Source organism: Paroedura picta, chromosome 10 (genome assembly GCF_049243985.1).
Source record: "Paroedura picta isolate Pp20150507F chromosome 10, Ppicta_v3.0, whole genome shotgun sequence".
Taxonomy (NCBI): domain Eukaryota; kingdom Metazoa; phylum Chordata; class Lepidosauria; order Squamata; family Gekkonidae; genus Paroedura; species Paroedura picta.
In genome coordinates, this window is record NC_135378.1 from 77209241 (window position 1) to 77224412 (window position 15172).

The window sequence follows — 15172 nt, forward strand, 5'->3', positions numbered from 1 at the left end:
ACAACAACTCCGCCTCCTCCTCCTCCTCCTCCTCCTACTACTACTACTACTACTACTACTACTACTTCGGAAGGCTTGTTAAGACAGTAGAAAACAGAAAGAGTCCAATAGCACCTTAAAGACTAAATTTTTTTGTAAAAGATTGTAGCAGGGGATGAGCTTTGAGAGTCACTGCTCACTTCCTTATTACCCTGCCACAAATTTTGTTAGTCTTTTAAGGTGCTACTGGACGCTTGCTCTTTTCTACAGGTACAGACAAACACAACTTACCAAACTTGTTAAGACACACAAAGATACACACACTATGCATACACCCAATACCCAAAGGGCAACACGAAGAAAGAAAGAAAGAAAGAAAGAAAGAAAGAAAGAAAGAAAGAAAGAAAGAAAGAAAGAAAGAAAGAAAGAAAGAAAGAAAGAAAGAAAGAAAGAAAGAAAGAAAGATTGCCTCTCTTAGCATATTATTAATAGCTTCCAGATAAGCTATTAATAATACAAGCCAGGACTTTGCAACTGATGGATCATTCCCAGGAAGGATGGACACTTAAAAGCCTTACATCACTTTACCTGGAAACATAGGCAAAATATTTCCTAAACAAGAATTTTAAACAGGCAGCCCGAGACACTCTCTCAGGGTGTCTGTTGTGGGGAGAGGAAAGGGAAGGTGATTGTCAGCCGTTTTGAGACTCCTTCTGGTAGAGAAAAGCGACCTATAAGAACCAACTCTTTTTCTTCAGTAATATCAGGGCTCTCTCAGCCTCCCCTCCCTCACAGGGTGTCTGTTGTGGGGAGAGGAAAGGGAAGGCGAATGTAAGCCGCTTTGAGACGCCCTTGGGTAGAGATAGAGGCATATAAGAACAAACTCTTCTTCTTTATCCACCCCCTGCAGCACCTTCAGGCACATCACAGAGAGGATGGCTTTGGGTTCGTAACAGTCGTCACTGCCTTGTGTTTGAGCTTTGATTATAATCCTTGGTGGAAACCTTCTTGGATGCCAAGGCTGGGAGAAAGGGACGGCATCTATCTATGCATACCGTAAACAAAATAAAACCTTGCATTTTACTGTGTTGTCCCACATCTCGCAATTCAATTACTGTACTGTTTATGGTATATCAGCCTTAGGTAAATTTGTTACTGGCATGGTTCCCCGATTCTGTAATTCTAGGCCTGTTGCACTGCTCATTGGTTGTCCTTATGCTGTCTGACTGCACTGTTTTATACCCTTAGTCCTGACCTGGATGGCCCAAGCTAGAAAGGTCTCCTCAGGTCCCGGAAGCAAAGCAAAGTTGACCCAAGTTAGTACTTGGATGGGAAACCCCCGAGGAAGTCCAGGGTCATGATGCAGAGGCAGGCAAATGGTGTCTGCCAGTCACTTGCCTTGAAAACTCTACAAAAATTGAGTCCAATAGGACCTTTAACACCTGTAGTGGTTTGAATAAATCTTTGTTGGTCTTAAAGGTGCTATTGGACTCAATTTGTGTTGTGGTACTGCAGACCAACACGGCAGCCCACTTGAAAACTCCATGACAGCCTTTCTCAAGATTTTTACCATTGAGAAACCCCTGAAACATTCTTCAGGCTTCGAGAAACTGCCCAAGTGGCACCATCATGCAGAATATGACTGGGAAGCCTAGCTGTGTACACGCCCACCCGGGGCCCCTCCCACCCGTTTCAGGCCCCTCATTCCCCATGGGGGGGGGGTCATCATGATCATATATAGTCCTATCACTTATAAAATGTTTAACACACTTTAAAATATTTTTTAATTAATTACTGTAACTCCCACCCAGGCAGGAAAGCCTTCTAGGACCACCAAGAAACCACAGGGTTTCAAAAAACCCCTGACTGAGAAAGTCTGAGGTCACTATAAGTCAGCAGCAACTTGACAGCATTTCACAAACACACACACACACACACACACAGCCTTGAGACTCAGCAAGAAGGGGGAGGATTCTATTAGTAAGTCTAGAATAAATAATATTTTAGTTCTGGGCAAATGTTGGACAGACACCCTGCACATCTTAGGAAATAAGCTACTGAGTTCAGAGAAGCTTTTATTGTAAGGACATCTTCCACCACGTGTTGAGACACACATCTGATCTGCGGAAGAGACATGCAGTCAGCTTTTGACACCAGTACTTAAGAAGGGGGAATCTGGGTATTTAAAAAACGAGCTCTTTCAACCGGTGAAAACTTCCTGAAGCTGGCCGAAGCTGGAGATAACTAACCAAAGCATTCTCTTTCTGACGCGGCAAGCTGGAGAGAATAAATGCAGCACCGACCACGGTAAACAACAAAACCAGCTTCCATTCCAGCGCAGCCAGGCGCTAGATTTAAGGGCTGAACTCAAGAATGAAAAGCCTTCTGGGAAATCCACATTCGCTCTGTAAGGCAGCACGGTTAATTTGGGCACGAGCAGAAGCAAAGGGATTTTGGCCTCTAATTAACCGGTGCAAAGGCAGCTTGTTTTCTGTTAGTGGCGGTGGCGGCGGCTCAAGGTGGCTAGAGAGTCAGACAGTCACGTGGATTTTAAAATAGGGAAGGAAAGAAAGGAAGGACATGCCATTGTGCAGAGCAAAATCTAAAGGAAAATGCAGAGAGAGAGAGAGAAAGAGAGAGACACAGAGACAGAGCTATGTTCACGTTAGTTAAGAAAATAAAACAAAGAAGACTGAGATTCAGGCACGACTAACGTCCTGAGTTGCTTACATTGCTTAAGTAGTACAATCACTCAAATGTTGATTGTTTCTTCCACACTGCGGTAGAAACACACAGCCACACTGCCGATAAAAGCCATCCTTATCAGGGAAAAACATAACCTCCTTCTGCACTGGCTGCCATCATAAGGCCACTGGCAAGCAAACACCCTGTAAAGCAGGGGTAGTCAACCTGTGGTCCTCCAGATGTTCATGCACTACAATTCCCATGAGCCCCTGCCAGCAAATGCTGGCAGGGGCTCATGGGAATTGTAGTTCATGAACATCTGGAGGACCACAGATTGACTACCCCTGCCGTAAGGTATAGCTGCACCAAGCAACCAAGATGTTCTGCCTCCAGACGTAACAGCAACGTTACTGGTTCTGTTGGATCCGATCAGAAAACCTACTTGGAAAGTATTTGTTTATTTATGTCCCTACCTTCCTCCGTCATGGGCACTCAAAGCCACTTAGGTTGTCCTTCTTTCCTCTGTTGTATCTTCAGAACGACCATGCCATAAGGCAGGCTAGGCCAAGTGTTTGTGGCTGGCCCAAGGTCACCCAGCAAGCTTCCATGGTGAGAGTGGAGATTTGAACCTGAGTAAGCCAGATCCTAGTCCGGCATTCTGAACACTACACCACACTGGGCTCCTATGAGTGAGCTGATTATTTAGCCCTGGAGCAATAAAGTTTCTTTCTTTAAAAAAAGAAAAAACTAACCTGTCACTTGTTATATGAATTTACAATTCGTCATTCACAGCAAAGAAAGGCAGAGGAAGTTTGTGATATGTTTTAACTACAAATCTACATTAGATACTATCTAACACATTTATATGTCACCTTTCAATGGTTTTTCGGCAGTTTTAAAAGAATAACCATCACAACCCGTTAAAAACTAACATTTAAACCAATAACATAAGGGCACCGCCAAACAGGAGATCTAAAAACAGCAAACAAAGGCTTCCTTCTCCAAAGATTGGCAGAATGGGGAATTAGTGAGAGAGGTCATAGAATCATAGAATTTCCTAAAAGAGGCAAGGTAATGGGGCTGGGGGGCATCTCTTCAGGGAAGAAATGCTTCAGAAAGGGGTCCCTGTCCTCTCTGATTACATCAATCATTGTGCAGGGGACAGAGAAAGATCAAAGCCCCCTTCCGCTGAATGGCAACCAAAGGAAGAGGACTCCATGCATTTGTCACTGGGTTATGTATATTCCTGGTAGGCCAGCGTGGGAGCAAATCCCTGAAAGGCAGGATGCAAGGTTTAAGAAAAAATAATCTTGTGGAAAGACACTACTCTTAAGTGAAATGGCCCCTACTGCAGTGCCATGGCACCCACCAATGGATTTCCTGAGATCTGTTTGCTTCTTTAAAGCCGTACAAGGCTTGAGACTGTGGTAGCTGAAGGACCATTTTCTGCCCTACCTTCCTGCACAGGAATTAAGGTTACAAAGTCTTCCTGAGTGTCCCATCATCAAGACACTCACTGGGTGGGTACACAAGACACGGCCTTATCAGTGGCAGCCACATGATTATGGAACAATCTCCTTAGGGAGGGGCCTGTGGCCTCCTTACTTCCCATCTTTTGAAGGCAACTCAAGACAGTTTCATTTAGAACCGCGACATTTAAAACCTCACGTTTACTAGCAGTCTTGAGCTGTGCTTTTAAATTATGTTTTCAATTGTGTTTCATTATGTTTTATGCTTTCAAATTGTGTTTCATTGTATGTGTTTTACCCATGCCGTAAAAGCATCCTTGAATTCAGGAAGGAAGGGAAGCAGGAAGGCAGCTAATAAATGTTTTACATAAAAAAAAAATTAAAGTTCTGGATTCACATGGATAAAATCCTAAAGGTCCTGAATGAAAAATAAAAATGGGCAAAGGGCTGTTATTACCCCCAGGCTAGCACGTCCAAGGCATATCCCTGTGACTTGGCAGTAGACACTGATTGTCTTACAATTCTGAACACTCTTTCGGAATCAACTGCTTCCCGAACCGTTTAAAACTTTAAAGCAGGGGTAGTCAACCTGTGGTCCTCCAAATGTCCATGGACTACAATTCCCACGAGCCCCTGCCAGCAAATGCTGGCAGGGGCTCATGAGAATTGTAGTCCATGGACATCTGGAGGACCACAGGTTGACTACCCCTGCTTTAAAGGCTAAAAAGCAGCACCTTGAATTGGGCCTAGGAATGTTACTAGAATTGTTATTAGCAATGGAATCGATGTAAGATACGTATAACATGCTCTTATTGGACTATAGCAACCAAAAGAGGGGTGGGAGCATTGTAATCTAACTTGTGAACTGTCTCCAAGGGTAGCTCCATGCAGCATGCATGATGAACAGCCTCATCTGGAAAGCATGAATGATAAGGACTAAGTCTACGTTTCCATAGTGAGCACAGCTAGTGAATTAGCTGAAGAAAGGCACAGCCAGTATCCTGAATTTCCGAGACAAAACCGGATCTTTGGGCACCATACCTCCCCAAGCTGTGAAACTGAGAGCAATCCTATCTAGAAGTTGAACTCCTCCAGTTTAATCTACTGTCCCCTACCATTATGGATGTCAGTCCCCAGGCATCTCACTCAAGATCTCTGGTTAACTTTTCACTGTGGCCCCATGTTCATGTTTTAGAAATATCTGATACACAAATGAACTCCAAGCAAACCCCACAACACAGATCCCACAGTGAAGGACAATCTCCTAGATCCAGATTCCTTGTCTTCCAGGTCTGGAACCACTGCAAGGTAGTATCCTGAGTCTCAGTTATGAAGGATGGTAAAGGTATCTCCTGTGCAAGCACCGAGTCATGTCTGACCCTTGGGGTGACGCCCTCTAGCGTTTTCTTGGCAGACTCAATACGGGGTGGTTTGCCAGTGCCCCAGTCATTACCGTTTACCCCCCAGCAAGCTGGGTACTCCTTTTACCGACCTCGGAAGGATGAAAGGCTGAGTCAACCTTGAGCCGGCTGCTGGGATCGAACTCCCAGCCTCATAGGCAGAGCTTCAGACCGCATGTCGGCTGCCTTACCACCCTGCGCCACAAGAGGCTCTATGAAGGATGGACACCACTTGATTTCTGAGGGGCAGGCATCCAGGACTTCAGAAGTCCCTGGCAGTGCTATCCTAATACAAAGGGTTCAGAAAGGTGGAACTCTACTTAGGAGGGCACCGTGTAAAGTCCATTAAAACCAACAAGGTCAATCAGCAGGATACCCAGAGTAGTTCCCATCCTAAAACTGGGACTGAAGCCAAAATGAAATGGAATCAGCTCCACTCAGGAGTCCCTTGGGTACATCTAGCCACAATATGCTCAAGAAATATTGCCCCCACTGCACCAAAAGCAAATTCCATAATTTATGACCAACTGACCAACTAAAGAGGCAATCCTATACACTCAGGGGTCACTGCAGCCGCATTGAACAGTCCTCCCCTGCAAGTCAATCTTCACAGGACATTAGATTGCAAAATTCATTGTAAATCAGGTCATTGCGATCATTAAAATTAAGGTGGAAACCAGTCCTTAGGGGCATCTGTTCACACAGAGCACAAACAATCCCTTATGATGAACTGCTGTTAAAAACACACAGCCTCTGTCTTAAATGACACAATGCAACACAGCTGGAATCCAGCCATCCCTCCTTGCTGACACTCCGATTCAAACTATACTTGGGGAGGGAGGGCTCTCTTTATTTATTAGAAAGCTTCTGAAACGCTCCCATCCGAGGCCAGGCATCTATCAGCGCTGCCATCGGCTAACTCTGCGAAAACGAATTTCATTACTCAACGATACCTCTGAAAAAATTACCCTAATTAGGCTCAGTCACTTGGCGTCTGCAGGAAGTGCTGCTGCCAATGGAGAGGGAGCCAGATAAAATTCACCCACACTTTCCCACATGGGTATCACTTTCACGCCAACTTCCCCCACCCCAAACACCTCAGCTCATAAACTGTGAATGCACAGGTACTGGTGTTACTCCATGATAGGAAGAGCAATGGAGCTTTTCACCATGCTTTTTCAAGTCTATTCAAGCGCACAGTGACTGACCAGAGAGCTTGTCTTCCAGTATTATAGGCATTCAAATAACTGGGGAAACCGACGTGCAAACACATCCAAAAATTAAAAAGAAAATTAGTCCTCCAGGTAAATGAACTGTTGAAGGCTTTCGTGGCCAGAGTCAACTGAGGGGGGGGGGGGTCTGAGCCGTGTGTCCGTGGTCTGGTAGTTTCGGCCACACAGCCTGCAAAACCCACAACAGCCTAATTTTGGTAAACTTTCCGAAATTCTTCCATTTTTCAAAAAAGTATATCATTCTAAACGGAACCCGGATGACTTACGGGAAATCACAGCCGACTTGACAACATGGGGACACATGAGGATGGAGATGTTCTGCCAGGACATGGTTTAAGCCAGGCAATGACATCAAGAAATGCAGGCCCCCCCCCCTTGAAACATCCACCAACGGAGACCCCTCCAAAACATGACAAACCCCACAGGGAAACAACATTAGGAGGTGGATTTTTATGAAAGACTGCTGCTTTATTGTTACTATATTTATTTTATGATGTATGGTTCTTAGAATGTTGTCAACTGCCCTGAGCTAATACCATAAGGCAGTATATAAATGAAATATTTATTATTTAAAAACTCCACACACACACACACCCCTCTATTGCTGTGCCCCATGCTTCTTCCCCTTTGGCTCTGCTTAGCAGCATATTTCCCTCTCTCTTCCTCAAACCTCTTGGCCAACTACTTTCCTCATCCTTACCCACTTTATCAGATGATCTCCCACCTCTTCCCTTGGCCCCTACTTTTAAAATAAATTATGCTCTTGTTTTTTAACCTTTTACCTATTCACAGAAACATAGGCTCCAGCCCAGGTGCATAGGCTCCAGCCCATCTTGCATTATTTCTTTCTCTGCATGAGTGGGCCACTTATCACTACTCATAGGGTAATAGACTTTAATTTGTTAAATACACTTGGACATTACCAACATAATGATAGAAATCCTCAAAACAGCCCCAGAGCATAGGCTAGGATTATTGTCCCTGTGTTACAGATGGGACCTCACTTGGATGGACCAGTCTAGCCCAATCTCACCATGACTTGGAAGCTAAGCAAGGTCAGTCCTGTTGACTACTTGGATGGGAGACGACCAAGAAGTTCAGGGCGGTGCCACAGAAGCAAGCAATGGCAAACCTCCTCGGGGCATGTCTTGATTTTCGGAAATGGTGTGGGGTTACCGTAAGTCAGCTGACACTTTCCACCACCCGTACAAATGGCTTGCCAAAGGCCAGTTAGTCAATTCCTGGCAGAGGCAAGACAAGAGGATCTCCCAAGTGATGGCCACTAGCTTCAATCCCTGACTTCAGTTTGTTGCTTCATCTACAGAATCCTGGATGGTGGTTTCCCTAGGGACAACATTCCAAATATGGACAAACAATGGGGATTTTAACAGCCATGTGGTTTGCCAATCATGCAAGTATTCCCGCCACTACCAGCTTGGGCCTTTTAACCTCCCCACTGAAATCAGGGTCCCAAGTCCCACCACATATCCCCAGTATGTGGAAACCAAAGTAACTCAATCAAGAGCTAATGAAAGAACTAACCTGCTAAGAGAGCCAGTTTGGCGTAGTGGTTAGGAATGCGGACTTCTAACCTGGCATGCTGGGTTCGATTCTGCGCTCCCCCACATGCAGCCAGCTGGGTGACCTAGGGCTCGCCACGGCACTGATAAAACTGTTCTGACCGGGCAGTGATATCAGTGCTCTCTCAGCCTCACCCACCCCACAGGGTGTCTGTTGTGGGGAGAGGAATGGGAAGGCGACTAAGCCGCTTTGAGCCTCCTTCGGGTAGGGAAAAGCGGTATATAAGAACCAACTCTTCTTCTTTCTTCTTTCACACCCTGTGTGGTAGCTCCATAGACATGCAAACAGTGCTTCCCCGGCAGGCATTTTATGGAAGCACCATATGTTTTATGGAGTTCTCAACATACCAAGTGGCAGGAGCCACATTCATACATGCCCTTGATCATGACTGAATCAAGGCTAGAGAAGGGCAAGTGTCCAATAGCACATTAAGGACTACAAGATTTGTGGCAGGGTATGAGCTTTCAGGAATCCCTGCTCACTTCTTCATTCTGGTGGTATCTGAAGAAGTGAGTAGGGGATCACAAAGATTCATGCCCTGCCACGAATTCTGTTAAGTCTTCAAGATGCTTTTGGACTCTTGTTCTTTTCTACTGTTACAGACAGAATAATATGGCCACCTGTCTCGATCTAAATCAAAGTTGTATTTTGTATTCCAAGAAATGTCATGTCAGCACAGAATTTCAACTCAACTCAATTGAAAACTCAAAATGAAATAGCACACTTCAAAGGCACAGTTTTCACAACCATGTGGATATGAAAGATAGGCTTTAAAACAGGGGAGCAGCGTTTGATTTGAGAGGCCTAGTGGCAAAATATCAAGGCATGCAGAAGGTCCCAGGTTCAATCCTTTGTATCCCCAGTTAAGGGTCAGGTGATGGGAAAGGCAAACTACACTGAGGGGAAAACAGCCTATTATGCTAGAATTCAAAGTCTTATGATACCAGAAGGTGCTAAAGAGGTCATCTATATATTTAAGGAGACATTCTCCCAGCAAAGCAAGGCCCACTCATCCTAGCTTCTGTAACTGTTCTTCAAGTACACAAGAAAATAAAGTTTAGCTACTTACGATGTCCCTTGCTGAGAAACAGACAATGTTTTAGAAGGTGCATCATACTGCCCTGAAGAAAAAAGAAAGGAAGCAGTAATTGTTTCAGGCTTTGCATACAATATGTTTTGTACTGCACAGATTCTCTTTTCCACTCTGGTAATCTTATACGTATGATATACTGGATTAACATCATGGTAAACAGTTAGGACATTGCTACGACTGCTGAGAGACACCGGAGGCTAGAGGTGACCTAACTATCTGTGGGTGACCTCCCCCACTGAAGTAGAATCCCATTTTTTTCTGCATCTCTTTCTGTGCTTCTAAATAGTCCCTCTGTTTACAGAATGTAATGCACAGCGTAGTGGTTTGTGTGTGTTTTTAAAATCTCCCCATGAGTATATCTAGTCCAGGGGTAGTCAAACTGCAGCCCTCCAGATGTCCATGGACTACAATTCCCATGAGCCCCTGCCAGCATTCACTCATGGGAATTGTAGTCTATGGACATCTGGAGGGCTGCAGTTTGACTACCCCCGATTCTAGTTCTGAGAAAAAAAAATCCTAAAGAAAAACATCGTAATTTGATTTTACATGACATGCCCATGCATTTCAGCAGACATTAATAAGCATTTTGCCTCCTCCTTTGCCTCCCTCCCTGCCTGTCTCCCAAGAACATAGGATTTCCCACCTGCAGTTTGCAATAAATACTTGCATTAAAAGTAAATGACAACATTAAAACATCAACTAGTAGGTTACTAACTTGGGAGAACCTTTTCAGTCAACTAAACCAGGGGTAGTCAACCTGTGGTCCTCCAGATGTCCATGGACTACAATTCCCATGAGCCCCTGCCAGCAAATTCTGGGAGGGGCTCATGGGAATTGTAGTCCATGGACATCTGGAGGACCACAGGTTGACTACACCTGAACAAAACCACTATTAGGCATATTGCAGGATTATTGACTGGTTGCTCTATTTTGATTTCAAAGTGCTGGTCCATATTCAGATAGAGAAACCTGTACAAGTTGCAAAGAGGGGCAGATTGCAAAGAGGGAAGATCCCCAGGTATGCTGCAAAAGGCAACTTCCTCCTTTAAATCCCAAATCCCCCCCCCAATAAAAAGGGGACGAATGCAGCTGGGTCATGGCACATAAAGTTGCAAAGACAACCCAAACACCGTCTGAGGTTTTGCAAGGCTTCGGGTACCATTGGAGGTTGTCTTTTCTGCTTTTTCTGCCTCCTGCCCTGCTGCTGGGCCTGCCACTACGGTCCCATGCCATCCGTCAAGGACCCCGCATCAGATGTGCTCTCTGCAGCGGCACAACGGGAGTGGCACGCCGCAGCATCTGCTGAGTTGCCGCAGCAACCCAAAATGGCATCCGAAGCCCCAGAAACTCATTGTGCAGGACTGGGAATAATTTTGAGTTGCCATTAGCAACCCGGTGGGACACCGAGGCCTCCTCCCAACTCAAGTTGATGAGAACAATGATGGGAAGGGGGCAAGCGGTGGGCAGGGGGCAAGGGGAGGATGCCTTGCCATTTCTCATAGGGTCACCTGCTTGTAAAGTCATGTTTGTAACGGATCTCACGTACACGGGGCTCAAGCCCACCAAGCAACACCGCTGTGTACCGCTATCCTCCTTCCAGACATTTTTTGGGTTCCCCCCCTCCAGTCCCCACTGAAATAATCACAGCACAGTAGGATACAGCAGATTCTACCAAAGCAACCACAGCAGACTGCTTTTTAAGTAATTTTACTCACTCTGGCTCTGTATTACTGATCCAGCATGCTGGGATTCCTAGGAAGAAGGGAAATTTAAAGATTTTAGCACCAGCTCCAACCTCGGCTCTGCCATGACCTTTCAACGCTCTTGCCTGCAAAATGGGGACGGTACAAGCCTATTTTGCAGGGCTGGTGTGAACTTCACTGAGGAAAATGCAATGAACCTTTTAAGCTACTATGATTTAAAATGTGCTCAAAGAAGTCTGGTTCTGTCCTCTGCCCATATGATGCTTCTAGGAAGCTTGCAAACGATCCATAATAAACTGTGCAAAATGATACCAAAAAAAGAAAAAGAAAAGAAAAAAGAACAAGAGATGATCCCAAACACATGAGTTTGAAACAGGACGCCACGTGAAACAGGATGATGTGCGAGACGAATCAGCATGGCTTGTGTTAGGAAACCCATGCAAATCAAAACTGAGGCAAAAACAAACATGGGATCCATTTTCAAGCAAATGACACCCTTTGAAATCTGCACGCTCTGTTCTTTAATATGGCCTTTTTAATGAAATTGTTACGACTTCCAACATTCTAGCCAAGTGTTTGAAAAGAAGCTGAAAAGCTGCCTGAGCCAGATTTGAGTCTAAAGACTATCAAGATTTCCGAGATGGAAGGCAGCCTTTCTCAACTATTTTACCATTGAGAAGCCCCTGAAACGTTTTCCGGGCTTCAAGAAGCCCCAGAAGTGGCGCAATTGCGTAGAACATGGTTGGGAAGCAGAGCTGTGGACACGCCCATTCCCATCCCCTCCAGGCCCATCATTGGGCATTTTGGGAGGGGGGGGTGCAGGTCGACATGACCATATATGGTCGTAAGGTAAAGGTATCCCCTGTGCAAGCACTGGGTCATGCCTGACCCTTGGGGTGACGCCCTCTAGCGTTCTCATGGCAGACTCAATACGGGGTGGTTTGCCAGTGCCTTCCCCAGTCATCACCGTTTACCCCCCAGCAAGCTGGGTACTCATTTTACCGACCTCGGAAGGATGGAAGGCTGAGTCAACCTTTAGCCGGCTGCTGGGATTGAACTCCCAGCCTCATGGGCAGAGCTTTCAGACTGCATGTCTGCTGCCTTACCACTCTGCGCCACAAGAGGTGATATGGTCGTATCACCCAATAAATATTTAAAACATTTAAAAACTATATAAAAATCTATTAACTCCAACCCATACAAGAAAATCTCTGACCCTGGAAACCTTGTTGGTCTTCAAGGTGTTACTGGCCTCAAACCTTGCTCTACCTCAGACCAGAGTGGCCTTTACCCACCTGAAAAGCTATGCATACTTATAACCAGTTATAACTGACCAGGATGGAAAGGCGCGTCTTTACCTTTGCCGGAAAAGGAAACTTAGAAGGCTCAGCTGTGCTAGGAGTATGGATAGCTGTCAAAGGAGGCGGCCATGAATGGGTCATCTCCTAGGGAGGTGTCGAGAACAAAAAAACAGACTTTAAACACTAATTAATCTCTACCTGTCCGAACCACAAGCTTGGGGAGCCTGGAAAACCTGAAGCATTCGAAGACAGCAAAGACATGCTATGGTCCCATTGTGGTTCGGTTCGTGAAGTCCTCCCTTCTCTAAACGAAGGGATGGACAAAGGAACTTCTGGCTCAATTGCTGATGTTTCCAGACTTTGGCTTTGCCTCAGAGGGCATTTGGTAGGGCTGTCACGTCCCTCTTGGCCGGAGGGTTGCTGGAGCCAAGCTGGGAAATTCCTGGAGATTTGTAATGGAGCCTGGGGAGCACATGGACCTCCCTGGGGCACAATGCCATGGAGTCCACCCTCCAAAATCTCCAGTTGCTCCAGGGAAACTGATCTCTGATGTCTGGAACAGAGCTGTCATTCCGGGGGATTACCAGATCCCAATTGGAGGCTGGCATCCTTAGCACTTGGTGGGCTGCCTGGGCAGATCTGGCTGCTTGTTCATCCTGCTGATTGCCTGCTATATGGATTTTGCAACTTGATGCTGCCCTATTTAGCTCAAGTGTAGTGCTTAGGCGTGCCAACTTCTAATATGCCGAACCGGGTTTGATTCCCTGTTCCCCCACATGCAGACACCTGGGTGACCTTGGGCTTGCCACAGTACTGATAGAGCTGTTCTGACTGAGCAGGAATATCAGGGCTCTCTCAACCTCACCTACTTCAGGGTGTCTGTTGTGGGGAGAGGAAAGGGAAGGTGATTATAAGCCACTTTGAGACACCTTCAGGTACAGAAAAGCGGCATATAAGAAGCATATCTTCTTCTAAATCTAAATAAAATCTTATAAATAAACAGATTAAAGGAAGCACAGATTTGCTGCCCTGGCTGATGCTGTTTGCCTATATATTCCTTTGCTACCACAAGATTTGGTGAGGGTATTTTTAAAAAGAAAACGATTAGCCTCATTCACCCAAAACTGGTCTATCAGCAACTGCTGGATGCAGTAACTAAAGAGAGCCACCACATACAGGGGCAGTATACCCCTGAGACAATGATCAAAAGAGCCCTTCTGGCATTGCCTCGAACAGTATGCTAGAGTTTATCACCACTGTTCTCATCCACCAGCAGCACATGGAGATATTATTTGGGGAGTAGAATTATGTTTCTTGCTCATGGTGTCAGCAATTTTTTAAAGAATCAAACGCAATGTTTTGCTCTGGATCTTGAAACAAGGATCAAGGTAAAGTACTCTGGCTGCATCACCTGCGGTTTTTTTATTGGAGTGCGTTGCTGTCTCTCTCTCTTGCCCTGCTTTGGCCAGAGAAACAATCTTTGGTTTTCCACCAGGGAACAGACAACAGAATCAGGAAATTACCCCTTCCTGTTTCGCAGAAATGGGTAGGTCCACGCCCCAAGGTTCTCTCGCCAAGCTTATGTCGATCACCAGCAAAACACTCACCTTTAAAATTTCTTCAACGCAATGGACTTCATTGGAGAAGGATTGCTGAAATACATCAAGAAAAAATGAGCGTGATTAGTCGAAGGATCAGTGGCAAATTCAAAAGCAGAAATATAAACAAGAGAGAAACTCTTGAAAAGGGGTATTCAATGTGTCCTGCAAAAAAAAAAAAAAAAAAAACTCTGCACATGAACAGTTTGTGTTCTAAGAGGAAAAAAACTTTCCCAGATAAACCACACCCCCAATCCATTGGAAGTCTACCATAGGCAGATCCACACTCATCCCTCAGCCAAATATTAAGGATGCTATTTGACCAGATGGAGATGTGGATGTCCCCACTTTCCCCACCCCACACACAGTAATGCTCCCAGCATCTGGCAAGTGCCTCATTTTTAAACCATGTAGCAGATCCAGTTCTGGAGCTGCATCCTAAGAATGGAGCCTTACAATCGCGCCTTTCCTGTCGTTATCTCTGCCTCCGGTCAGGCCGCGCGCACAAAGTAACCGCTATTGCAGGAGGCTGCCCCTCGGAGGAACACCGGCTGGTGCGAACACGGCTCAAGTCTCTTCCCTGTTCTCTTCCAGGATCTTACGGCCACACCCACTGCTTTGTTACAGAAACACTCAGAAATTCACCTTTGTCCACCACGCCCACGCACAGCGCCCCGACGTTTTCTTGCGGGCGCAGTCCTTTGCACTCCCCTGTCAAGGCGCAGAAGGCAAGTCTCAGCTAGGATGCAGCATGTTGATCCCACGTTTAGCTAGGGCTTTGAACACTCAGCGGTAAACTAGTATGCAGCAGAGGAAAAGGAATAAGTGCCCCCCCCCCTGTAAAGCTTAGAGAAGAAACAGCTAGTAGTAGTAGTAGTAGTAGTAGTAGTAGTAGAAGAAGAAGAAGAAGAAGAAGAAGAGTTGGTTCTTATATGCCGCTTTTCTCTCCCCGAAGGAGGCTCAAAGTGGCTTACAGTCGCCTTCCCATTCCTCTCCCCACAACAGACACCCTGTGAGGTAGGTGGGGCTGAGAGAGCCCTGATATCACTGCTCGGTCAGAACAGCTTTATCAGTGCTATGGCAAGCCCAAGGTCACCCAGCTGGTTGCATGTGGGGGAGTGTAGAATCGAA

General features: G+C 45.7%; 1 protein-coding gene across 4 annotated transcripts in view; it reads right to left on the minus strand.

Annotated features, from left to right (window-relative positions):
- Positions 1 to 15172, minus strand: part of AFF1 (ALF transcription elongation factor 1) — a 176264-nt gene that overhangs the window by 33222 nt on the left and 127870 nt on the right. For all 4 annotated transcript variants that reach the window (XM_077300973.1, XM_077300974.1, XM_077300972.1 and 1 more), the window contains 4 exons: positions 14051 to 14095; positions 12501 to 12587; positions 11155 to 11191; positions 9416 to 9467 (listed from right to left, as the gene is read on the minus strand). In XM_077300973.1, the coding sequence (XP_077157088.1) occupies positions 9416 to 9467; positions 11155 to 11191; positions 12501 to 12587; positions 14051 to 14095 (221 nt within the window). The remainder of the gene's footprint in view (positions 1 to 9415; positions 9468 to 11154; positions 11192 to 12500; positions 12588 to 14050; positions 14096 to 15172) is intronic.